The 27,194-nt window shown below is 37.7% G+C and overlaps 1 protein-coding gene across 4 annotated transcripts; it reads left to right on the top strand.

The window, feature by feature from the left end:
- On the top strand, positions 1-27,074 carry WTAP (WT1 associated protein). 4 transcript variants are annotated; one of them, XR_012834577.1, is made up of 9 exons: positions 1-260; positions 3,699-3,736; positions 3,830-3,885; positions 10,792-10,850; positions 12,588-12,715; positions 18,876-19,054; positions 19,266-19,610; positions 23,835-23,989; positions 25,845-27,074. XR_012834577.1 is itself a non-coding variant. In XM_075748496.1 (9 exons), the coding sequence occupies exons 2-9, from the start codon at positions 3,707-3,709 to the stop codon at positions 26,432-26,434; spliced, it is 1,248 nt and encodes a 415-aa protein (XP_075604611.1). In that variant the 5' UTR covers positions 3-260; positions 3,699-3,706; the 3' UTR covers positions 26,435-27,074. The 4 variants fall into 4 exon arrangements, 2 of the variants coding, with proteins under 2 accessions (XP_075604612.1, XP_075604611.1); XR_012834576.1 differs by having other exon boundaries at positions 19,266-20,835; XM_075748496.1 differs by lacking the exon at positions 19,266-19,610 and adding an exon at positions 13,948-13,998 and having other exon boundaries at positions 3-260.
- Positions 27,075-27,194: the final 120 nt, after the last annotated feature.

The following is a 27,194-nucleotide window of genomic DNA, read 5'->3' as shown; positions in this document are numbered from 1 at the left end:
TTTCCTCCTTGGGCGCCATTTTGTAGCGCAGAGAATCCGCAAATAAAGAGTCGGGCGGGAGCAGTGTGTGTGGGAGCCCGGGCGAGGGGACGCGGCGGCGACGACCCCAGCTCCGGAGCGGCGGTCCCGGTAGAGCCGGTTGTCGAGCGCAGAGGTGGCGGCAGGCGCGAACAGTGGCGGCGTTTCACTCTCGATGTGACGGGTGCGGCCCAGGCAACTAGTGTGCTGGGAGAGCGAGGCCTCTGCACCGCGGGCGGGAGGTGAGTGGCCGCGCGAGCGCTCCTCCCCGCCGCCGACCCCCTCCGCTCCCCTTCGCTGGCGCCGCCGTCTTCCCCCTCGCGGGAGGTGGCGAGGCCCGCGGGAGGGACCGGGCACCTCGCGGTCCTGGGGCTCCAAACCCCGGCGGCGGCTCCATCCCTCACCTCGAGCCGGGGGGGAGGAGCGGAAGCACTTAGAGCCATTTTGTGCGAGGCCCCGAGCCCGGCCTGGCTGCTGCGCTGGGATCCTCCTCCCCCGGCCTTCGGCAACCGCCACGCCCGGGCACGGCCGCCGCCGCCGCCCCCTCGGGCGCGGGAGACGCGTTTCTCTCTTCCCTTGTTGAAGACGAGCGAGGGCGGCCCAGCAGGGCGGGCAGAGCCTGAGCTTGGCTGGGGGTGGGGGGAAGCGGCGGCAGTGGGGTCTGTCAAGCCTCTGCGGCGAGCCGGCCTGTGAGCGGCCTGCAGCTGCGCCTGGTCCGCAGCCGGCGGGGTCTCCGCGCAGGAGGCGGGGCTGCGCGGCGGGGCCTCGCCGGTTGTAGGGGGGCGGGCGCGGGACCGCGGTTGCTGAGGCGAGTGTGAAGTCTGCTCAGTCAGAGGGCTGTTTGGAAGGGGTTTTTTCGCGTTTCGGGTGCCTGGAGCCTCTGCTGGGGTTTTCCCCACGGAACTCTTTTTCATATCGTTACAATAACTGGCAGTTACTTGAGGTGTAACTAGTAAAGTAGCATACCTGGTGTTAATTACTCTGTTTCTTAGGGTTTTTTAATCTTTAAATCCTGTGTTTTCTAAACGTTGTAGTCTGTACAGCTTTTACTACTGCAGTTCCCAAAATTAAAATGCACTTTCCCCATTTCAGCTCTCTTCATATTTAAAGCACCTCTCGCTGCACAGTACTTGAGAACCTACTGTATTAAATTCAAAGAATGAACATTTCAGTTGTAGTGTTGTTGTCTGTAGCATACAAGTTCACCTGTTACTGAACAGAAAGCTAAGGCAGATTACTGTGACAACTGATGTAGACAGTCTGATGCTCTCTGATGTTTCTGAAAAACACTGAGCACAATGATATATAGCAGTAATAAATTTCTAAGCTTTTGGTAAGTTACTGTAGGTGCCAAAAAAAACCTGTTGCATGGGAGTAATGTGGTGAAATTCACACACAGAGAAAGAGTGCTAGTATTTATCTGTAGATGTGATCAATGTAGTTTTTCCAAAATAACCTGTAGAATATTTTTAGCTAGTGTTTTTTTTAGTGTATGGTTCAGTACAAGTGATAATAGGTGGCAGCAAGATAGTGGCTTTAATGCAGTGGTTTGTAACCTCAGTCTTCTGGCCTTTTGTGCTCATCTGAAAGCCAGAGATAGCTTTGTAAATGGTGGTGTGCTGGGTGTAAAGGTTAGGGTAGCCAGGTATGGTGCTGCTGTAGAGAACTAGGCCCTGGAACCTTGTATGAGATCTGGAGATATGAGGTAGACTGCCCTTAGATCTATGGAGCATCAGCTGTTGATTTCTTTTAGTCATGATTGTGGCAGCAATCAAGTGTTTACAATTGTATGCTGTTGCAGGGTTCACAAGCCAAGTCTTCGGGGTCGCTCACCTTTTTTTGGTATTTGTATGCCTGTGGTACTTTTCTGAGGAACATACAAGTAATGACTTGACAACATCTGTGCACCATTTAATTGGTGTTAGCTGTAGTTCTGTGGGACATCTGAAAAGCATGTTTTTCTCTGTCAAGGACTTAAATCTTGCTGAGATCTTCAAGACTACTTCCAAACACTGAAGGAGTTAAAAGATTCTAAAAATCTTTAGGAAAATTATGGTGGGAGAGGTAGGCAACCTGAATACAGGGGTCACAAGCATTCCCCCTGTGATCTCAAGTTATTTTGTGCTATTTTGAATGGCTGAGTTGGGCACTAGCAGTTTGTATCAATAACCTCTTATGCTTGGATATATTTAAGGTACATGTACATTTTTGGTAAAACAGTCTCAGGACTTGCATCTAGAAGTTAAAGCAGAATGCTTGAGTAACTTCTTGTGTGCGAGAGGAAGGGTGGTGGGGGCACTTCTTAGGCTAAGGGAGTATAAGTGCCTGTGTGTTACTAATACTAGGAACAGGAAGCTGCCATTCATCAGTGAGATGCTTCTACTGAATGTTACTGGAAACCCTTCCCTGGGTTCTAATGTCAGGTTTTATTTTATGAAGGGCTTGAAAGTTGTTTCATCTGTGAACTGTACTTGGTGTGGGGGGTTTTGTTTGGTTTTTGAGAGGGGTTGGCTTTATTTATTTATTTATTTAACCAGAGCCTTGTTTGGTAGAGTACTGTGTATTTGTCAATGGTTAGTGTAGGTTGAAGAGACTCTACTTCATTTGGCATGTCTATGTTTGAAAATAGTTAAAGTAGTCTGTAAGAGTCTTTTTGAAGAGAAAAAAAATCAACTAAAGAGTATTGTTTTTGTGAAGCTATGTGTTTACAACCAAGGAGTTGACACATCCTTTCCTTGGTGTATGTGCATCGCAGCAGCTTTACAAGCTTTTCAAATCTTAATATTATATGCAACTTTCCTGTTGGAAGGAATATTGCAAAGATATGTGCCTCTAGCAAACCTTGCATTCATTGTTACTTGTATGTTTATAATCTTCATGGGCTCAATATTTTTTATATAATCATAGTTGTAGAAAATACTATGAATTGTAGTTGTAGAAAATACTAAGTATTATCCTTTTGAGGTAAGGAAGCATGTCCTGTAACTCAAGGAAGCATGAATATTTGACCTATCACAATGTGATCCTATTATGCAACCTATACATGAGAGGAATTCAATCTGATGGTGTATCCAAGCTATTTATTTGACATCTCGTGTTTTCTGAAAATACTGACAAGGATTTTAAAACAATTGCTTAGTACTTCCTGTTTATCAGAATTTTAAAAGTAAGAGAGTAAGTACTGGGAAGGACCTGTTATTTTGACATAATCCAAACATTGGTGGTAATTCACAAATTATTTCTTTTTATTTCCAAAGAGATACTGAAGTAGTAGTAGGAATTGCTTTCCTCAGACCCTGATTATCCTCTACCTCATAAAATACAGTGTTAATAGATGTACGCACATACAAAATGTCAGATTTATCTAAACAAATGTGGACAAAGTTGAGTGGTTTTGCTTAGTTAATAGGAAAAATTGATTACTGATAGGCTTTTTAGACATCTAAAGAAAGTTTTTGTTAACTTAGAAAAAAATGTATCTGTTGACTTTGTATCTAGATTCCAGCAGTAAACTTGTCATTGTTGTACTCTGGCTCTGCATTGTATGGAACCAATATTTCAGTAGTCTAATATTGCAAATCAAAAAAAAAAAGGCTGGAAGTACAAGTTTCTGACTTGTTTAGTGTTTTGTGTACACTAGTAACTACACTAAATAAAACTCCTTTTTTCTCCTCCTTCAGAGTTCACAATGACGAATGAAGAACCTCTCCCAAAGAAGGTATGTTTAAGAATACTTGTGACTTCCCCTCCTGACCCCTGCCAGGTAGTCATGACAGCTTGATAAGTTGTGTTTTTTCCTTTTGCTCCATAGGTTCGCCTTAGTGAAGCAGATTTTAAGGTTTTACCTAGAGATGAGCTCATCCTAAGGTAAAGTAAAAAGCAGTTTTTCCATCTCAGCATTTTATTGAACTTATAGTGGAAGATGTGTGACCTCCCTCTTCCATTGTTTTTAGTTAGCATCATTGTTCTGAAAAAAAATTTAAAAAAATTACCCTTTTCATGATACATCTCTTTTGTAAAGTTCTTGTCTCATATTTTTTATATAGTTTTGGGGGAAATGCTTTTTCCAAAGAGATAAAATCCTGAAAAATATTTTGTAATACATGAGTAGGAGGTTTTTTTCTTCACTTGTAACTCTAGAAGATGTGGTTGCTTACATTCCTTACTAGATAGCAATTTATTTTTAAACATCAGAAAAATGTCAACTCCTTACTCCTACAAAGTAAGTTTCAGGTTTTCTTAGTCTGCACAGTCATCTTCTCAGCATGTTCAGATATTAACAGTCAAATGTTTTCATTGCCTAGAACTTGCATAAAGAGGAGCCTGGCCATCTTTTTCACCTTTTAGAAAGCTAAATGTCACCATGAAAAAAACAAAAGGCAATTCTGTCACGTAGACCACCTGCTTAAAGAAACTGACCCAAGCCACTTGTCTGTGTATACCTGAGTTTCCTGATTATAAACACAGAGCTAACTAAACTCAGGCATCATCTGTTTATCTGCTGGAGTAGTTTGTGTGTTCATTTTGGTAAACTTTAGCTCTTGGCTTTTTGTACACTGTAAGTTATTAGCATTATTAGGGTCCCTCAAGTTAAATATTCCCATTTCATGGAACAAAGACTAAACTGTGTAGAAATATGAGGATACAAGTGCAACACTTAATGTATACGATCAGCTACTCCCTCTTCTGGGCAAACTATCCTGCCAGCTGCTTCTTGGGTGACAATTCTTTCTGGGGGAGTCAACGTAGTCTGGGTCCATATGTTTAAAACTGGTTTCTGGCTTCCTCTGAGTATCTAGTCTTTTGGGTAGTAAAGGGTAATGTATTTAAACAGTAGGAAAAAATACTTCTTTGATGTTAAGTGGTTTAGGCCTTGAACCTTTTCATCAAAGTCAAAGTACCAAAGCATAGATTCTGTGCCACTTGCTTTTTGAGTGATAATGTCAAAACAACAAAAAAAAGGCTCCTAATTGTAATCAGTTTCTGTAACTTGCAATAATTAGTTGCTACCATAGAAGAGATTTGTTTCCAGCATATATTCAAGTGAGAATGTGATGGAATACACCCAAGGAGGTAAAGTATATCAGCAGCTAAACTGTGTTAATGAAGAGACAGGAGGGAATTTGCTAATGACAGCTGTGTTAGCTATCAAGTCATCTTCTTAGTGTAGACAAAGCAACTTCGGCTCTCAAAAAGGCAACTTGATAGATTTAAGGAGAATAACTGTCCATTATACCCAGAAGTGGAAACTTAAATGCTGCTTTAGCATTAAGCAGTCCAACAGACACTGTTGTCTTTTCTTTGAATGGGATGCATATTTAATAGGTTTATAGTAAGTTCACCTTTTACTGTGATTTCACATAAAACTAGCAATTACTATACTTAATTGCTGGCTTCATTTTTTGGTTGGAAGAAAATATTATATGTATATCATATTTTAATTAAAGGCATCTCTACTGCTTTCAGACATAGAAAAGCATATGTTGACCACTACTGGATTGTCTTAAGTGAAGATTTGGAATGCATTTTTTTGGGCTGTGCTTTGATGGGGCAAATGCATTATAAAATGCAGGCATGTGTTATCTGCTTTTGGTCTTTTAGGTAATACATCATCATTGCTGTACAATTGCACTGATAAAATACATATGTAGAAAATCTTAATTCTTTCTTGTCAGTTCCTGTGGCATGAATCCCAATTTCACTGTTCTTTTCCATGAAGTACATAATTTAAGTTTGCTCATTTCAATTTCTGTTGACTAAAAGTGAGCGGGATCAACCAGAAGCCTTTCAGCCTGGCCTTTTGGGAATTTCTACTTACCTCATTACTTGTTGCTGTGGACTCATCTTCTTCATCTTTTCCCTCCCCTTTTTAATGCAGTAGCTACTAAGCTTGACTGTGTAGGAGCTTCTGTGAAGAAAGAAGAGCCAGGAACACTATAACAAAGCACTCTGTGGATCATAGCTAAAAATCTGATCGGTGTTGCCCTGATTGTTTAGCGTAATGATTAGTCTAAAACAGTGAAGCACCCTGATTTACACAAGCAGTTCTGAGGAACAATGCTTTTACTGAACTTCAACCAACATGGACTTATAGCCAGTCACTTTTGGAACGGCTTAGGTGCAGTACTGTGTGTGCCCTACCCCCTAAGTGCTTATCATGTTGGGGTTTTTTTGTTTTTAAACTGAATCTTAAAGCTCAGCATAAAAAAATGAGTCCTCTGAGAAAAATAGTGGTATTTATGGAGATATTTTGAAGCCATGGAGCCTTAAACTGTGCTTAATATTTTAAGATAGTTAAGGGAATTAAGTAACCTACATAATGCTGCCCAGTTCTTGTGAGACTGTGACGCCTTGAATGTAAATCAAATTCAGGGCTGTCTTCCTAGTTCTGTGTACAGCTCTGTCTCTGCTCTTAGTGTCTTTCCAATTAGCATTTTAGTGGAACTCTTCAGATTGTCACTATTTAGCTAACAGATTACTGATATAAACTACTAAGCAGATCAAGAGCCGATATTGAGTGAAACCAAACTGATTGGAGAAAAAAGCTGGCTTTCAGCCTTTGTCTTTTTCCCCACTCGAGTTCACTGATGAGCTGCATGAGTTCCCTGCAGATGTACCAGAAGAGGCAATATGGGGCAAGGAGGTCAAGGCAGTTCTTGCGTTTGCTTAAACCAATGCATCTTTTAGATTACATGTGTGAGGAGATTTATCTCTTTCTTGGATCTTGGGAAGAAAGACTTCAGACTTAAGGTCTATCCAGCAAGTTCCTATAAATCACTGGTTTATTTAAAGAAGCTTTTGCAAGTATGTGTAAATTCTTAAATAGGTTAACTGAAAACTGGATTTTTAGGTCGCTGTAAGTGTTGATTTTACCTATGTCTATTAAAAAAAAGTTTAAATTAACGCAGGTATTATGTGTAGACCAAATTTGGTAGAAGAGTATATCATTGTCAAGTAAGGCAAAAAGGTTTCACAGAGGCAAATGCTTTCCTCCTGTAGTTGAAGATGTGCTAGTAGTACTCTTCAGATTTTAATTCTGACATAATGGGGGTGTGCATGTGTTATTTCTGTTTTAACATTACTGAGTTTTTTGAACATGTTTCTTTTACTGAACTTTAGAATGTATTTAGGGTCAAAAGTCTTTTTGCTGAAGAGCCTGTAATGTGAGCTATCTGGAAAATGCTTGAAGTATGTAATTTTTAGAAATGCTATTTATAGAGAAACTTCCATAATTTATCAGAAAATTTCTAACTGGATCTGAAATAAAGACTGTGAGTTGATTTTTTTTCCCCCCCAAGTGTTTCTTGATAGCAGTAGGCCCTATTGGAGGCTTCAGATCATACTTGCCTTTTTTTTCTTTTTTGTAAAATTTGTAGCTCTGAACCCTTGGACTGTACTAGAGTTGGCATTTCTAGGTGATGCTGCATCCACTGCTAGATTAGCCTTAGCTTCTGTTGTCTAGTTTCAACATGGAATGGCTGGGATTCCATCACTGAGCAAAAGCATCATTACAACATTCCACAAACCTGCTGTCCTTGCCCTCTCTTTCAAGCTCTGTGTGACAACTTAGCATGTGAAATTTGTGCAATGGGAACGCAGGCTCACCTCAGCCTTGCATATCAGCAGCTGGAGTCCATGTTACTGAAAAAAAGTACAGAAGTAAAACTGTTGTGCATGAAGAGTCAGGATTCAGTTGTACAATGTAAGACCAAAGTTGTGCATCTGGATATACTGCCTTTTTTTGTTCAGGTAAAAACAGATTTTTTGTGAGTGGTTCATTTAGAGAATGGTGTTACAGACTCTCAACCACCACTCATGTAGTCATTTCAGACTTAGAAGTAGAGTTCTACACCTGTCCTGTTTGATCGTAGTATCATCTGGTTTTCTCTACCAGTGTAGACATAATAAACAGAGAAGAAGGAATAAAAAGATAGGAGTTAACAATGTTCAGAGTTGGAACACTAAAAATACTGTCAGTGATCTTCAGCATCTTTGATTTTTAAAAATGCTTTATTCGGTGATAGTCCCTTATTTTCCTTTTTATCTTCTTCAGAAGCTACAACTTTGTAACTTTAGCTTTTCAAAGAGAATTCCACTTTAATTCTCTCAATGATCTGTGCTACTAATGTAAGCAAGGGAAAATGATCAGAGTGAAGTAAGCTAGAAAGACAGTATTTAGGAAAATAGATTATTAAAAGCAGTGAACAGCAAAAGATACTACAAAGGAAGAGTTAAGAACTTAGAAATTATGAAATGTATTTAAAGTCTTAAGACAGTTAATAGACACCAAAATTATCTAATAGACAACTAAATTATCAGAGCCATCACGAGACTTTTAAAAATACCTAAAACTAGTTGAAGTGTGTGTATATATATTAAAAAAGTTTTTCTTCCTTTAACTTGGTTTCATGAATGTTCTTGAGAAACTGTCGTCTTATTGATACATTTAGTAAATATTTTGACATGTTAGTCCTTAGGATTACTGAGATGGCTACAAAAATATATAGACATCAGATGAAGAATCACAACTGCAAGTTTGAAAAGAAATCAGTCTCCTTTCAGTAAGGGCCTACCAATATATTTGCTTATTTTCCTGAGCCAAAGTTATTTATAAGAATGGTTATCTTCATTATTATGAATGGTTTTTAAAGGTCGTTATTTCACTTTTTGTTTTGATGCTTTCAGTCTATTTGATTGTCTGTTTTTATTACTATTTTTAAAAAAATCTAATTGCATGAAATAAATAAGACTGCTTCTGATTTTTGTCTCTATAGTTGCTAACTTTCTGGTTTGTCTGAAGTGAGGTGAAAAACATCAATTGGTAGAAGACAAAATTGCTTTGAGTTCTTCTGTAGTTGTAGCAAAATTGAGACATGGTATGTGTGTGAAATTAAAGCTACTGTGGTAGAAAAATTTCAAGTTTTAAAACTGGTGATTTGATTGTTGAAGAGTTCTCTCCGAGTATGTCAGTGTGGTGATAACAAGTTTATTCTCTACAATTCTTTTAACCTTCTTGAAGATGAACTGCAGCAGTCTTCACCAGGTTTTTGACAAAACATTTATGTCTGAAGAGTCATGTTTCTAGAAGAGTTGGCAGGCACATGACTTAAAATCCATGACATGGCCTAGTGCACTCTGGGTTTTCTTTTCCAGGAATTCAGTTCTCGCTTAAATACTAGCAGTTGTTGAGAGGTGACTTAGAGGCATTATCTCTGATGTTCTTGGTGACCGTCGGCTAAGTGGGGTTTTTTTGTTTTCTGGTGGTGGTCTGTCATGTCTGCTTAACTTGTGTTTAGGTCTTCATTTCACTTGGTCTTTGTATAGCTCCTATTATTGGTGTGTATCATGATTTTGACAGACTTACTGTTTTCAGGCTCTGAGATGTAACTTAGAAGTCAAGTAATGCTGCAGCTGTATTTGAAGACCAACTCCTATTTCATGTAATTCTTTCATGTAAAAAATGGGTTCTTTTTTTCCGGGTTTGCTGTTTAGTAGACTGTTCCAGTTGTACTCTTGAGGGATTGAAATTTCCTGAGCTAACATAGAACTTTCAGTGGTCAAACAGTGAAACTTTTGTTTTTAACAATGTTCTTTTTAGAGCAGAGAGACAAGTTTTAAAGGTTAAGTGAGAATACAACTGCTCACTTCTTCAGAGCTTGAGAGTTAATTCATGCTGATTTCATGTTCAGCTGAAGAGATGCAAAATCTTGTTGCTGCTAGGAGGAAGACATCTTATGCTTACTTCTGCTTTTCCTAGTGATGTGATCACACTTGCTGTTACAGATCTGATTCTTTTTAGACCCTTTATTGAGCTGTTTGAATTCACTAAATGGTCAAAAATGATCTGGAGTTAGATTTTATAGTTGTAATTGAGGTAGTGGTGTTGTAGGTTAGGGAGTTAAAATAGAGCAGTTATGTTGAGCCTGGCATAAAGTAGGTGGCAGGGAGAAAGAGTAATTGGGAGGAGCGAACAGAAACCTTCCCCTTCTGTAGTGCTAAGCTATTAGATGAATTTTTTTCATAATGTGGAATTGTACCATCATGAGGAAGACTCATAGTTAGAAGCAAAGTACTTCAAAAACAAAAAAAAACCCCAGAACATCATCCTGTGACCTTTGTTGGTAAGGCATGTCATGCTAAGCTTTACTGCAGACTTTCTTTGCTACTAATTTAATGGTTTATATCAAATGCAATGCTAATTGTAAGTGTGAAGTTTTCTGACTGTGGATGAATTGCTTAATATGCCTTCAAAGAGTTATTGAACTGTTTGGCTTCTGGCTGATGGGTATAATCAGAGTATGGTCTTGGTTTGAATGAGCTAGTGTAACTACTTAACCTAGACTGTGAATTCTAGTGTATTGTAATACCCTTCTGCTTGTCATCTCACTTGGTAACAGATTTAATATTGTCTTTGTATGATGATTTCTGTTACAGAATTTTGTTTGAATTGTTCTGCTTTGAGAGTGAAATGTATCTTAGATCACTAAGTGTTTGATTTTGATGTTTGTCCAAAATATTACCGTTAAGTTCTAAGATGTCAATTTTAAGTGTTGTAATGCACAGTTACCTTTTTTATCCTTTTGAGATGCAAAGTGGATGTAACTTAAAAGCCCCATTTTTAAAACTAGAATTTACTTTTATCCAATTTTGTAATTCCCTCTTGACATTTTTTGATTATGGTATAAATGTATGCTCTGAAAGTTTAAGAATGAGATACCTTGATTTAATAAACTGAGCTGCAGAAATTCTTTTTTCTCTTTATCTCTGCAATAGGTGGAAACAGTATGAAGCATACGTGCAAGCTCTGGAGGGCAAGTACACAGACCTTAATTGTAAGTTAGCCAAGTTTCAAAACGGTATGAGTTACCTGAATGTTTGTAGAGCGGAGTGTATGCATAATGTCTGTGCTTTGTAAAACTTAGAAATAAGAGAGAATAATCTATATTGTCAGTTATTTGTCAAAAGTCTCTGTTCTTTCTAGTGTAAGTTTTTATACCCTTTCCCAACTTTCTTAGCCACTTATTTTCCTTTATAGATATTACACAGCTTCTAAAAAGTATTTTTGCATGTGTAGGACCATCTGTACCCAGACTGCTGAGGGAGGGAAGTTCCAAAACGTAACCCCACAAATAGGTGTATTTTCATAAGTTTTCCATTGGAAAGGAAACATCCTCTACCAAAAGGCTCTGTGAATGTTTGTGCCTTCAGTAGTCTTACAGGATTGTAAACCACATGGGAGGGGGAATAGGTTGTAGATATAAATGTCTAAAATGAGTTGCCAAGTAATGTTTGATCTGATTAGGCAAATTAACTATTTGAACGTCAATCTTGCATGGTCTTTAAAACTTGGTCTGTACTTCAGTCTTTCAAAAGACTATAGGAAACACATCCTACTTTCAAATAAGAAAAGCTGGATACATTCTGGAAGTGACTGAATCACTAATCCTAAGTCACTTTTGAAAATTGTGTGGCAGCTAGAGATGGGCTCTCTCCTGTTTTCTGCTTGCCTTTTCAGTCCAAATACTTAAAGATTTAGTACTACTGAGTTTGAAAGGTGTTTTTCTGTCAGTCCGAATAGATGTCCCCTCTCTTTTTTTCTGTTGTTACATCTGTCTTCTACTGCTACTCCATAATGTTTGAGTTTTGGAGAGATTAAAATACAGCAAATGTAGGCGGTTGATTTCATTCTCATCTCAGACTGTCCTAACATAGGTAAATCAAGTTGTTCTAATGTTCCCAGTTTCTCAACTTTGGAAACTCTTAACACAGGTTGTAGTAATCAGTATTATTGAATTAACTGCAAAGAATTATTTGGAAATAATTGTCCTGAAGCAATTTGTGATGTCCTTGGCTTACAATTACAGGCGATCATTCTCAAGTAATTAGAAAAAATAAAAATCTTAACTATCACAACTTTCTGCTACTTGTCATGTATAAAATGATGGAATGAACATGTACTGTTCGTATCAGGCTGCTTGCCTGTTCCTGTTTGAGTAATTTGGCAATGTGGTGCGATGCTTTTTCTCATATTTCATTTATAAACTTCATGGATCAGAAGAATTCTTCTAGTTGTGACTGAACTACCATTTCTGAAGTTCTCCAACTGTTTACTCACAGAGTGTTGAGACCAGTTTGAGGATTGACCACAAATGGCACTGTTTTACAGACTGGGGATCATTTGTTGCCAGTGTAGACTTCCCCCCTGCCCCATCCAGGTCTCAACATTTCTTAGAGATAGCGGGACAGTTCCAACTTCCCAAGTTTCAGGCTGCAAGTTGTCATAGTATTGGTTAAGAAAACAATTTAGAAGTTACTTCCTACATACACAGAAACATTTTCAAAAGTCTTAAGGAAGGATCAGAAAGATGTATTTAAAAACCAACTGTTGTCAGGCTTTTCTAATACTTAATGATATTTTGATTTTTGTTATTTGTGCTTATTATAGTCATATTTATTTAGCTCTTTTGCTGTTTATGAATTTGGTTTTCAGATTCTTTTAGCTGTCTTTAAAAACTGTTAATGAGAGGCTGCTATAAAACATGCTTTTTGTGTTTTATAACTTGTATTAGCTAATGATGTGACGGGATTGAGAGAATCTGAAGAGAAGTTGAAACAGCAACAGCAAGAGTCTGCCCGAAGAGAAAATATTCTGGTCATGAGGCTGGCAACTAAGGAACAGGAGATGCAAGAGTGTACTGTAAGTATTTAGAGCGGATAAGTGTTTTCAGACTGTCACAGGACTATCATCTTTTGAGCCAGTATCCATGTGCTGTGTTTCCCATATATTTATAGCATCACATTTTCTGTGCTTAAAGAAATGGCAGGGCACTTAAGCTGTCACTGAATTAGTAAAGATCACTTCTTAAAGTTTGCTTTTTTAAATATTAGTTATTCCAGTTGATTTTCAGCAGTGGTTGTGCTTGGAAAGACTTTTGCTTGCAGAACCAAGCTAATTCTTGCACGAGCTCTGCTTAGTCTCTTCTAGCATTTATCATCTGTGCATACTATCAGAAATGTTACTTCTGACTATCATTGGATGCAGGAATAAATTGAAACGTAAGGATAAAATTGAATTTACAGGGTTTCATTTAGAAGGTTTTAGGCTGATATTGACATTGGATTTGGATAACAAGGTATTTGAAAGCTTCTGCATCCATTTGGCTAGGTAGGGAAAGAGCTACTGACTTCTGCAGATGGAGTTATTTTGGAATTTGGCAGTTCTGCTTCTCGGAATTTCTAATGTTTGTACTGAATACCTTTGTTTCTCTTTCCTTTATTTCTGTGGGTTTTCTGTGACTTTTTCTTCTGTATTTAGTTTTGGTTTCTTGAAACTATCTTCTACCACTTTTGGACTCTTGATCTTTTCAGGATTATCACTGTAACATAATTTTCCCCTGCTGCTTTAATTTGACAGTTCCTGAGAGAAGATTGTAAAAAGCTTCTTATTGCTAGTTTGTATAACATACTCCTGAGAGATTTTTATGAAAAATACAAGCCCTGTGCAAAACTAATAACTAGTATAGTAGCTTTCCTCTGTTATTTTCTATTAGCCTTCCTTCATTTTTTTTCCTGTAAGTTTTCAGAGCTGTCAGGTACAGTAGTGTGACGCTTAACTCTGTACGTGTTATTTTCACTGCTCTTAAGACCTTAAGATGACTTTAGTTTGTAGTAAGCACTGGTATGAAAAGGGATAGTGAGAGGGTAGAGCTTACTTTGTGGTGCCAAAAAAGAAATCACAGAATCACTGCGGTTGGAAGGGACTGTGCACAGTTGGGTTTTGAGCATCTCCTAGAATGGAGACTCCAAAGCCTCTCTGTGTGACCTGTGCCTGTGACCTGTTCAACCACCCTCACAGCAAAAAGCATTTTCTTATGTTTAAATGGAATTCCCTGTGTTTCAGTTTGTGCCCATTGCCTTCTGTGCTTTCAGTGGGCACCACAGAGAAGAGCCTGGCTTCGCCTTCTTTACTCCCCCCATCAGGTATTTATGCACACTGTTAAGATTCCCCTGAGTCTTCTCTTGTCCAGGCTGAACAGCCCTAGCACTCTCACCCCCTGCTTGTATGTCAGATGCTCCAACCTCTTAATCATCTTCATGGCCCTTTGTTGGCCTCATCCTAATATGTCCATGTCTCTCTTGTACTGGGGAGCCCAGAACTGGACCCAGTACTCCAGATGTCTCACCAGTGCTGAGTGGAGAGGAAGGATCACCTCCCTTGAGTTGGCAGCACTCCTCCTAATGCAGCCCAGGATGCTAATGAAGATCTGTTCTGGTGCTATACCACAACACTTCCCTAGTAGTAAGACTACTATATTGATCCTGCTTCTCGTGTTAGTCTTACTGGTAAATTCTGCTATGAGGAACAGCAGGGTGGGGTTTTTTTTTTTTCCTTTTGAACTTCTGAGCATGTAGCTGAAACAATAAATACTAAAAAAAAAAAAGAAATACAAGTTTTTCACCAAACTCAAATTTGTGTATATTAACTATTTTCACCTTTCTTCCTCCCTGTTTCTAAAATGTTAGACAAAAAATTAAAGCATTTAAAACTATGAATTTTGTCGAGATCATGAAGACTATAGGATTTTTGGCTGCACTTTGTTATAGATGTTTGTAGCTGTGATGCATAGACTTTCCAGAACATCTATTCAGAAGAACTTCTGAAGAGCTTCTATTAATTTTAGTGTACTTAGGAAAAGGAAAAAAAAAAAAAGATGTGTGGTGGGAAACAACCCATCAAAAAGAAACAAAACCCAAACACCCCCACCCCCCCAGGCGGCTTATGTTTTTCCAGGTATTGACACATGAATAACATGAAGGATGTAATCTCTATAATGCATGGAGGTAGGAAGATGTATCCTTGAAGAAAGGGGTATAAAAAGTTGTAATGGAGACATTGGCACCTTAAAGTGTTTCCAAGGTTAAATGCATGTAGTTTCAAGAAGTTCTGGAGGACTACTTGTATTAGATACTATTTTTCCAGTAAAGTAGCAAAATAAACCGTGTTTGAAATGCAAAGCTAAGCTATAGGTTGCTAAATCACTTCATAAATGAACAAAACCTAATCATGATATGGTAAGTTACTTAACTTGTCTAATTTTTAGTCCATAAAATAACTTTTCTTTAGTTAATGTTTTAGAATCCATATTTGCATGTAAAATATACCAGTGACAGTTATTTATATGTAAGCCTTTAATGTTTCCTGTCACTTCTTAATTAGAAAGACTGACCATCTATGGTGTCAAGTTTCTTGAAAGCTACAGATGAATATTTACCATATAGTACTTACTGTTCCTATTACTCTCAGTGTGGTTTTGGGAAATGTTTTCTACTGAAAAACTTATCGCATTCAGGTCTTGCAAATTTAAATGGGTAAAAATTTTAAAATACAATATTAAAATACTATTAGTTGACAAAGACATAAGTGAGTTTTCTGATTACTGATGTGAAAAACACTTTTCTAGTTAAAATATACTAGCTCTGCTTTAAAATAAGGTGTGATAGATTTTGTCTGAGTTGCTGTTTTAATTTGTACCCTGCTTTTAAATTAAAAGATACAACAAAACCTATTTTAGCCTATAAAAGTTACCAGTCGTTGTCTTGAAAGTATAGGTGTGCATGTCTGGCAGAGGCGGTGAAGTTACTGCTACTTTCAAATAGGTTTTCTATAGAACAGATAACAATGAGTGGAGGCTTCCTGTGGGTGCAGTTGGGCTATAGTACCTAGATAATCATTACTCTTAATCACCTACTTGTGGTTTAGGTTACAGCTCCGTGTTTTTTCTCTTCTTCGTTATGCAGTTTCTTCTCTCCTTCCTTATAAGAAGGCTATATAGATGTACTTATTTAGATTGCTTACATTTTATGTTAAGCACCTGTGTTCTGTTTTGTTAAATTCTTTGTCAGAGGTCTGATCTTTATGGATGTCTTTGGAGAACTTCAGCTGAAAGGATTCAGCCGTTTCCAGGAATGTGAGAAGCAAAGGAGTTGAAAATGTTACTGTTTGTTGCAACAAAACAAAAAAATCCACCCAAAGAAAACTCCAGACAGCCTGATAACCTCTAAATAGATGACTTTCAGTGTTCTCCTGCCTTGAGTTAGATCAGAGAGAAAGCTAAAAATACCAGCTAGTGTGTGCTTTCATGTTTGGGAATATGAACAGCCAGTAGGCATTTCAGGTGTTAGAGTGGGCATGGCATTGGACATGACTCTTCCTGTGTGTTCGGCTCTACCCTGGAGTTGGTCCTGAATGCAGGAAAACTTTCCTGCTCCCCACCCTTTGCCACCTGGAGTATCAATAGGAGGAGACATGTACTAGAGGAGTGGTTAGAAGGAGCGAGAATGGGAAGGTTTGGACTGGCTAAGCAGGAAGAAGAATGGAGTAAGGAAATAGGCAGAAGGGTTAAGAGATACAGGCTTGCTTTGTCAGTGGGTCACATCAGGCAGAGGTTGCTAGGTCTGGGTGGATGAAAGACCTGATGGGTGAGAACTGTGGAGTTACAACTGGGAAAGCACTTGTGGAGGTATGGAGAAAATTTGAATTGGAAAAACTGGAGGAATACATGGTCTTGAAGTTTGAGGAGGGAATGAGCAAGGGTTGTTCAGCTCAAGTAAATTCTTTCTATGCTACTGGTTTAGGAATGACAGCTGAGGTGTTATGTGGAGCCTGTGCAAGTGCTCTCTGCTTGGCCTAGGAGCATAAGCTAGAGATACCCAAATGAGACTGTGAAGTAACTGACATTGGACAGAACCAGCTGGGTCCTCTTGAGTGTTTTAATGCATTTCTGGCATGAGCGAAGAGCAGGTGGCAGCGATTCTTTGTGCTGCTGGTCCAAGGAATCTGTTACAGTTCTTAGGCTGGCAGTAGAAGAGGGAGGGAGCTGCGCCTGGGTTAGATGAGGAACATGGTCTTCCCCCCCCCCCCCCCCCCCCCCAATGATGCCTGTCTAAAAATAGGTTGAGAACCATGTTGCTGTAGCATAATCATATTCCTGGAGTATGTTGCCAGCTTGAGTGTCTGTATGTGTTCAGACATCTGTTAAAATAAGCTGTTTCACCCTCTACTAGTGCTAGCCCTCGCAAAGAATTGACGGGTTGTTGAAATACTTCCAGTAGTGCAAGCATCAGGAAGTTGAGTGGATAGAAAAGATATATCAATAATAGTAAATTAAATAGATCTTTATTCAGTGAGCAACGTTTTGTGCATTCAGCGAGGCAAAGGACCTGTGGGGGTAAAATACCATCCAAGAAATGCTAGGATAATCTTATTACTTAAAAAACAAGAAGTCCACGGTATTTGTAGGTGGGTTCTTGAGTGCTTTATTTCTTGAAAATATTTTTATGCAGTGCTTTATTCCCTTTATGGACATGTAAAAGTTTGTCTACTTAAAAGTTTTGAGTATGATAGTTATTTTTTTTGTAAGTAGTTATTTTTATTTTGATAATATCAAATAAATGTAAAGTCAATGGAAATATTTCAGTTATTTTGGTAACTTTGAAATAACTTAGTTGAAAAAAAAATATCCAAGAATTATTGCTACTTAGCAATATATAAATAATGTTGTCCTCAGTCAGGAAGTGACTGAGGTGACTTGCACATTTTTAAGGTAAACTAAATGTTTGTAATTTCACAGTAGTGGTGAAGAGAAAGTATAAAGACCCTGTAACAAAGTAACTGTATATACAGGAAAACAGTTAAACTGACAGTGTTTTTGACTGTGCTGCTTGTCTCAAAGCTAAGTGTGGAGGGACACTCTTTTCCTGGACTGTGCTGGTGATGCCTTGTACTGTTTGTCAGTGAAACTGTTGCTATCAGGTCTGGTTGCAAGATTGTGTGTGCAGCAGGAGGCAAAACCCTAGACTTACAATTAATGTTTCTTTTTTCATCTCATAATTTTGTTCACCTCTTGCTGATGAAGAAATGTATGTGATACAGAGAGCATAATAAATTGAACTTAAGAATGAGCACTTTCTGTGTAGGCTGATGTGATTTTTACGGATTAGCTGGATTTAAACACGCACTGTTTAATATATTTTAAGATTGTTGCCACAGGATTAAAATAGAAGAAACTTTTAAAAAGTTAATCCTATTTAAATACATACAAGTTCTGACCAATGAATGCTATATTTAAATTAAATCCTCTCACAGTTACTCCTTCTGAAATTTTGAATCTATTGTAAGTCTTCTGGGTTACAAATGATAAAATTGTCTTTGGGGTTGTGGTTATTGCAAGAGAATGAAATCCAACCAAAATCTGTTCAACTGATAATATTTCTAAATTATTTTGTTTAAAAGGTAAATATGCAAACTTGCATCATAAGTGACTGCTGTATTTGCAAAAAACCTTAGTTTGTAAAAACCCTTTTAGTAGTTGCTTAAAAATACTCCTCATCAATATTGGCTGTAATGTTCCATAGTATCTTTCACTGAAGTTACATGGCAATCAGCCATCTGCTTTAAGGAGATAACTCTTTGTATATATGGAGTTTTTTTCCCCAAAAGAGTGCAGGCAGATACAAAAGAAAGGGAGAATTATAATGCTCCAATCATTGCTTTGGCAAATGTAAACTGATGTGTAGAAAACAATTTGAAGCAGAGAGGGGACGGGTGGGTAATTGGCCTTGAAAGATAAGCTTGGCAGGTGGTGGGAAGGGGGTTTGAGTGAATATGTGCATTGATAGCATGCAGGTGGCCAAAAGGCCAAAGGATTTTTATCCTGCCTTTTTCAGGTTACAGTGGTGAAAGAACGCAAGCATCCTTGATGTTATCTTTGGAATAACTGTTTTTATTTGTATGTAAATGACTTTAAAATTGTATTTGATATTGTATAAATAACAGTCTTTTTTCTTATTTTATGCAGAATCAGATTCAGTACCTCAAGCAAGTCCAGCAGCCTAGTGTTGCCCAACTGCGATCAACAATGGTGGACCCAGCCATCAACTTGTTTTTCCTAAAAATGAAAGGTGAACTGGAACAGACTAAAGACAAACTGGAACAAGCCCAAAATGAACTGAGTGCCTGGAAATTTACGCCTGATAGGTAAACAAAACAAATACTCCCCAGTCAAGACTTCCCTGACAGTCCCACTACGAGAATGCTATGGTGGGACAGCCAAGTACTCGTTTCCACACCAAGACTCAGACGTTTTGAGGCAAAAGCCACATTCTTATACTGTCCAGCTTGTAATGCTTAATGTAAAACTTACCAGATGAACCTTGTGTTTCAGCTTTTTTCTCCCCCTTTGCTTCAGAGGCCTGATGGCGTCGGACTGTTCTGAAGAAATGGCCATCTTCGAAAAAAGTCTTTTCTAGAACGTGTAGACATTTGCAAAATTGTTCTATTTGAAGAAAATAGAGGGAGAAACAGAAGTCTTAAGTCTGTGGCACACTGTGTCTACAGACAGTTTGGAGGAGAGAGAACCTAGAGATTATAAATCATGAATTGAACATGTAAAATTCCCGTAAAATGTAGAAGTGGAATATGCTTCGCTCTTAACCTTGAGCCTAGTGACTTAGAGACACTGTAAGTCAGTTTTGCCAATAAGACTGTGGACTTCCTGCTTGTTCACTGAACTGCTGGGTCAAAACTCGATGAGGTGAATTTTGCGTTAAAGAGTTTACTTGCTAACCAGTTTTGAATAGCCATGAGAGTGCTATTTGATATCACAACAGTGGTAGTGTACACATTTGACTGTTTAGCCTTTGGGCTCTTGAGCACTTGACAGAGCCTTAAGTCAATGTTGCTAAATAATGAATTGTTTTCTGGATGGTTGGTAATACTGTGGACGCCTCAAAATTAGGACTGTACGAAAATGTACATTCTATCTAATTGCAGGTTTAACGTGTTGGAAGCAATATCTATTTGATCACAACTAGCATGTATAATAAAAACTGGTTGTGATAAGTATTTCACTGCATGTTTTCATGCAGAAATGAGAATTTTTTGATCTTCTATACTAAGAACTGATCTCAAATGCTAAATACCGAAGGCACACAATGGCACCTGTCTTCAGTGTTGGTGGGGTGTTTTCATTCCTTTGTACACCTGGGTTTTTTTTTGTATTGCACTTCTATATAAAATGTGCCTTGACATAGTTGTAATACATAGTTCAAGGAACACTGCTGGTTATACTGTTGTATTGTGAAACTCCTGGCATGAACGAGAATTGAACAGGTTGTTATTTCTGTGTTGTCTCGTTCTCTGAAAACAAAGTCAGTATTTTAACAAACCAAAAAACCTTAAATGCATGCATTTTCCTTGGTGGAATCAGTGAAGGAGCCTTTGCTACTCTATTGATGCCTCTGTTCTGTTGTCCCAAGTTACTCGCAAGAGTAGCGATCCAGCACAGTTGGGAGTGCATGTCTGAGGTGTGTAAAGCAAAATGCAGAGTTGCTATAGCATTTGTGTGTTTGTTTTTTTCCTTAGCGAATTGAGTTTAATTTAGTAATCTGAGGTTTTGATTTTCAAAACAGTTGGGCAACATTTTATGATTCAGTCTTATCCTAGAAAATTCAGTTTTAAATTTAAAAAAAAAGGCATCCAGCTGTCACAGAAGGTGATGTATTCTAACTTTTTTGATAACTGTTATTAAGATGGCATTACATATTTTTAACTTGGAAGTATCTTAACTGTTTATCCTTCAGATGATATGGGATTGAAGAGTAGCATACTTAATACGGGTTTATTTTTTTTGCATGAGTAATGACTTAACAGCAAAAGAAAAACCTACAGGAAAACTTTACCTTTTTAAAAGTGATACATCTGGAATGATTTTGCTATAGCAGTATCTAAGATTTTAATGATCTAGCATCAAAACAGAGGTAAGACTTGCATTAATAAATTGTTAACATGTTACCAAGCCATTTGTAAAGCTTACTATAATGTGCAGATAGAGGCATGCCGTGCAGATTGCTGGTTTAACTTGGAGTTCAGAAAATTACTTAATACATTTAGATACAGGTTGGTGGTTTTCTGAAGTCCTCAAGCTCTAAATGTGTGTGTACAACTGAGGAGGAGACAAGAATTTACCACTTTCTTTCAAGCAAAAGTATCAAAAGACAATTATGTTATTTCTGTAGCTACAACGTACCCTAATATGCATCATATAATTTTAAGTCAGTGGTGTGAATGTGCATAATTCATATATGCAGTAGCTGGAATACAGAAAATTTGAGTTATCTCCTGGTAAATAATTGAGGCTGTCTTCATTAACTGGGTTAAGATTTTATTGATTTTTATTTCTGGAAAGGTGAAGAAATGATGACTCGTGTGAAATATTTATAGGATTTTTTTCATTCTCTGTGCACATACCCACCCACCCACCCTTAATTGTTTTAATTGTCCATCCTTGTATGCAACACGCTTATCTCACAGCATCTGACCTAGTTTTTGAAAGAGATGATGCTCCTGTTCCGATCTCTAACTGGTGTGCTTAAGATAACATGTTAACCGCAAACCAAAGTGGTATTAGTTCTGGGCCTTAACCATAGATAAAGGTATACAGCATAATCATTGGTGATCTCCGGAGGGAGAAATAAAGGGCGTGTAATCAAAGGAATAACTATGCTAAGCCATTTCAACCATCATTAAACGTAGAGTATACGTGTGGATTAAAAATTAGTAGAAATGTCATTTGCAGTAAGTCTAGTACAACAAACAGTAGTCTTTTGAAATTTAACCACTTACATTCTTACAGGTTCTGTTGCATGTATGTTCAAGAGGATTTGTGAAAACTTAGTTTTACAGTTAATAGGAGTTATTTCAATAGTTACTGGATTTCATCTTCTTGCATGTGTTGTTTTTTTGTAAATTGCAAGGGGAGGTTACTTGGTACCGTACTAGTTCAGAACATCTGGAAAAATTTTGATGAGAAGAAATAGCATTATAGGTAACTATGCAAATTTCTATACAGGTAATAAATATTTTACATTTTGGCAGGAGTTAATATGAAGAAGTTAATGGGATTCTAAAATTGTCCCAATTCCAAGGTAACTGGTACTTGCTAATTCTACAGTTGACATTGTTTTGTGAAGAGAAAAGCATTAAATGACTTAAGCACTGTGAACTTCTTCAACTTGTAGTGATGATGAATACAGTAATAGAAATTTGCAAATGGCTAAAAATAATTGCATGTCTGCCTAATAACTTTTGGGATATGTCACATTGGTTATCTCCAAAGTGATCCTGCTTTACACAGAATGAACATCTCTAAGGAAACTTGCATCTTAAATGTGCGACTTGGACTGTATTAGGTCAGCACAATTTAAACTTCAAGGACCTGGCATTGGACATCACATCAAGAAAGAAAACAGGTTGCTGCCTTTAGCAGAGTTTCAGGCTTCCAGGACTTTACACAGCCAGATTCCTTCTGGAGCAGCCCATCTGAAAGATTTGGGAGAGTCAGTCGGAAAATGTTAAATGGGGCAGAGTTGGCAGAACTTAAAAATTGTCTAAGGCTTGAATGCTTAAAAGGTAGTTGATAAGGAAATTATTATCTTAAATTCTTTTGGTTGGATATTTTGATTGCAGGAGAGAACGTGGCTATGAATTGTAGCAGAAATTTCCTGTTCTACTTTTTTAATTCTCAAAATTTCTTTCAATCTTGTCACTTGTTTAAAAGCAAACGAACAAAAAATGACCTTCTTGGTCTTGAAAAGTAATGCAAGTTCTGCCATTGAATTCACAATAAACCTGTTCAAGTTTGGGCTGGGTTTTTTTTTTTTGGCAGAGCTTACACTTCTGTAGAAGAGGACAGCTTCATTATGTTGCTGCGCCTATTAAAAGGAGGACTGTTTGTGGTTGCTATCCTAACTTTGGCAGACCAAGAGTCTTAAAGGACTTTAATTTTTCTCTTTTATGGAGTCAGCTGTATTGCCTATATATTAATTTGCATACTACTTCCTATAATGCTTTACAATGCAATTTTTATCGTGAAGATTAAAGATGTGTGATGTTACACATTTAGTAAAGAAAATCTTGGCAGTCCAAAATACTTTTTTCCTGCCCGTTTCCCATTTCTTTCAGAAACTGGACATCGTAATGATCATTACTTATGATCTGAAATCTGTTATTGTAAAGAAAGTAGATTAAAAATATACTCCTTCCTTAATTTCCTGCCAATTTTTAACTACATTTGACTTTCTCCTCACCATGCAAGATGTGCTTAGGAAAAGCTGATCATAGAAATAATGAAACAGACTGTGTACGTTACTATCAACTGTATAAACTGAGTTGAAAAATAGATACCTAACTTTTTAAACAAACCTGGACAGCATTCTAAAGAATGTTTAAGCCTCCTAAAAATGGATGTCACTTTGAAAAACACATGGGGTTTAATACTTTCCCCCAAGCAATTTTCTTCTCATCACCCAGATTTAATTAGTAAATTTTTACTAGCACAACAAATGAAGAAGGTTTTTGTTCAGTTTACACTTGTAACTTTTATGCAGTACTTGATCTTTTGAATTGCAAGGCACATCTTTAATCAAATATTTAACTCCATTGAGAATTAGCACATGCAAGATTGTGCATACTGATAATCCAGATGTTGGTATCAAAAAAAGAACAATATGCTTATTCGTATTTGCAGTAATAAAACTTGCCTTCCACTTTATGGGACAGCGACAGAAGATCAACCGGCATTGGAACAGCATGTGGTAACTATAGGGAGACTTTCTGCTATGACAATTATGTTGAGGCATAATGTTCCTTGAATTGTGACATGCAGAAATTGCATCTCCTTTTTGTCTGTAATTGTGATAGGGGAAGATTTCTGAAGGTTTTGTATTCATGTTGTGATAGATGGCTCTTTCCTTTGCAGCCAAACAGGCAAAAAGTTAATGGCGAAGTGTCGAATGCTTATCCAGGAGAATCAAGAGCTTGGAAGGCAGCTGTCCCAAGGACGTATTGCACAGCTTGAGGCAGAGTTGGCTTTACAGAAGAAATATAGTGAGGAACTTAAAAGCAGTCAGGATGGTAAGGGATTTTTTTAAGAAAATGGAAGTTGCCTTGCACTTCTGCTAGTTTAATTTCCTGATGATAGACATACTGTAAAACCGTCTTTGCAGAATTAAAGGGCGATATAGAGTAAATATCACAATTGTTAAGTCTTCGCTGGTAGTCTTAATTTAAAAAAAAAAAAAATTAAAAAAACCCAAACTCAACTTTGGGGGACTGGTGGGATTTTTAGTTCCAGTAATGCAGCATTTGAATTTGAAATTGCTAGATTTTGTACTGTAGGTCTTGCTATATAATAGGGAATGTTTAGACTGCACACGCTGTTGGTGAATTGGTAAGATGAAAGCTGTTAACATTGCATGAAGCTAAGCATGCACTGAGAACAGAATGCTTCTTGTTAACTGACTCATTTTGAAATTATTTTTTAAAAAATCAACTTTTTAACAATGCCTAAGAATAATAAAAATAGTTTTTTCCTTAGGTAACTCAGATGAACAAAAATACCTCATTATTGTGTTCACAGTCCAAATTTTACAGCATTGTAAACCTAAACTGAAATTACCTGTAAACTCTGACCTCTTGCATAATTGAAATGGAGGGGAAAATGCAGATTTAAAAAAAAGTTCAGTTGAGAGTTCTGCATAGAATCAGTGGGGTTTTTTGGTAGAATGTTACGGAGTACGTTACCTGATTATTACAGTAAGTCTTGGGACATGAGCTGTTCAGACACATAAACCTTGGATACGTTTTGGTTTTGCAGCTGAAGTCAATAAGATAAATAATGCCAAGTCAAGTCTGTGCCAAGTCTGACATTATCCTGTATTTTTGATAGATTTTTTTCTCCCCCATAGGATCATATTTTTGAGAAAGCAGTATAAATTAATATATAATAACTAGAATTTTTAAGGTAAATTATTTCCGTAATGACATGTTGTTAGAATAGTTACCCTTTTGCTTCTTAATGGACTTAATGTAAATTTATCAAGTTCGTAATTGAAGTAAGCATTGGACATTCTTTAAAGATTTCTGTTCTTGAATGTTCTGTTCTTAGCTCCTACTTCTTCTTCCCCATATGAACAAAGACTATAATAATCCTGCAGTAGCAGTTTTCCTAATGATTTTTTTTCATAGCAGCAAGAACACTTCTATTTTATGAATTTTTACAACAATAAGCAGTTTGCATTTTATTTGCTCTGCCATATCAATGATGCAGTTGAATTGAAGACTGAGGGATTCAGTGTTTCTTTGGCTGTTTTCAGGTCAAATTTGTTTTGCTCCAAAATGCAATCTAATTGTAAAAATCCTTTTTCTTGGTACTTACCTAATTCCACAGGCTGTTTTATTACTTAACAGTTTTGTTGGTAAGAAAGTCTTTTTGTTAGTGTCCTGTTATGCAGGATTTAAAGGATTAAGAGCAGTAAGAGCTGAAATTTCCTTGAAATGTGACTGATTTTTTTTTTTTGTCACTGAATAGGCTTTTGTAATGATTCAGATCTATTATATACAGATGTGGTTCATGGTCACTTTTACAGTATTTCTGCTAAGGTTTTAAATCTGAGTAAAAATGGATACACTAGGTTCTGCTTGCAAAATACTAATTGTTGGAATTGAGCTTTTTCCCAAATATCATTCTTTCTTGCCCGGAAATTAATTTCTTATATTCTGTGTAGCAGTATAAAAAGTAGGTAGATGATAGTTAAGCATTTCCTCCTTCAGAGGCAGAGTATCAAAACCAGTGCATACTTGATGGCTGAAAGAGTCTGACAAATTACAGCATAAAGTGTCGAGTTACAGGATTTTAAATTATTTGTCTGAGATTCAAGCTATATATGGGCTATTAAGTATTTGCAACAAATGTGTTTTCTTTACATAGAGTTGAATGACTTCATCATCCAGCTTGATGAGGAGGTAGAGGGTATGCAGAGTACCATTCTAGTTCTTCAGCAGCAGTTGAAGGAGACTCGCCAGCAGCTGGCGCAGTACCAGCAGCAGCAGCAGCAGTCCCAGGCCTCCAACGCAGGTACCAGCAGGACTCCATCTTCTGAGCCTACAGACCAGGGAGAGGCTGTGGGCAAAGACTGCAGCCGCCTGGCAAATGGACCAAGCAATGGTAGCTCCTCCCACCAGCGGACGTCTGGGTCTGGATTTTATAGGGAGGGTAGCAGCACGGAGGATGACTTCCCGGCTTCTCCAGGGAATGGTAATAAGCTGTCCAACCACTCTGAAGATAGAACTGGTAGAGGAGGTGGTAGCTACATAAACCAGCTCAGTACTGGGTATGAAAGTGTAGACTCTCCCACTGGCAGTGAAAACTCTCTCACTCACCACTCAAATGACACAGACTCCAATCATGATCCTCAAGAGGAGAAAACAGTGAGCGTGAAAGGTAACAGAACTGTGGGTTCTCGTCATGTCCAGAATGGTTTGGACTCCAGTGTAAATGTGCAGGGTTCAGTTTTGTAACATTTTTCTGCAACATTTTTATACAGTGTCATTTAAATTGGGAGAGGATACTGTCCAGAAGCTGTTTAAATTAGTGCATACTTGTCACAATTTTGCCTTTTTGTGGGTTTCTTTTTGCTTCAATACCTCTGCCACTTTGGAAATTTTAACAGTTAATTACGTTGAATGTTGCTAAAAGGACGTTTGTGTAGCTCAAGTTATTTTTATATGAGTTAATGTGAAGTTGAAATGGAAATTATTTCCATAAAGTATAACATAAATGATGTCTGTACAAATCTGTGTATATCTAGAACCTGTGCTGTGTAAGGGCATTCTTACTCATACTGTTATACTTACACCACCTTCAAGATTTGTCATAATAGCTGTGGGTTTATGACTGCCAAGTTTGCCCAGTACAGTAGTTTTATCACTAAAAGATGGACTTGCTGAAGGAGTCCTGTAGTAGTTTCAGTGTTAATTACAGTTTTTCCCACCATACATCTGTGCATTTTCTCCTTAGGTGACCGAATGTTTATGAATTGTGTGCATAGTTACTCAGTTTTTAAGAACTGTTGTATCCTGTTTATGCATATTGCTCTGTGACTCCGATATTATCTTACCTGTACTGACCAAACCTAAATAAAAACTTTTAATAATGTAATTTCCTCATTGTTCTGCATTGGCTTACATGGCTTCTTTGTATGCAGTGTATTTACAGTACTTGCTTTTTTAATTGACTTTGTTCCTGTGTCAATGTTACCTGATACAGCTCATGCCAAAT

Source organism: Balearica regulorum, chromosome 3 (assembly GCF_011004875.1).
Source record: "Balearica regulorum gibbericeps isolate bBalReg1 chromosome 3, bBalReg1.pri, whole genome shotgun sequence".
NCBI classification, from domain to species: domain Eukaryota; kingdom Metazoa; phylum Chordata; class Aves; order Gruiformes; family Gruidae; genus Balearica; species Balearica regulorum.
The sequence above is the reverse complement of the archived record's forward strand: the minus strand, read 5'-3'. Positions and strand labels throughout refer to the sequence as shown.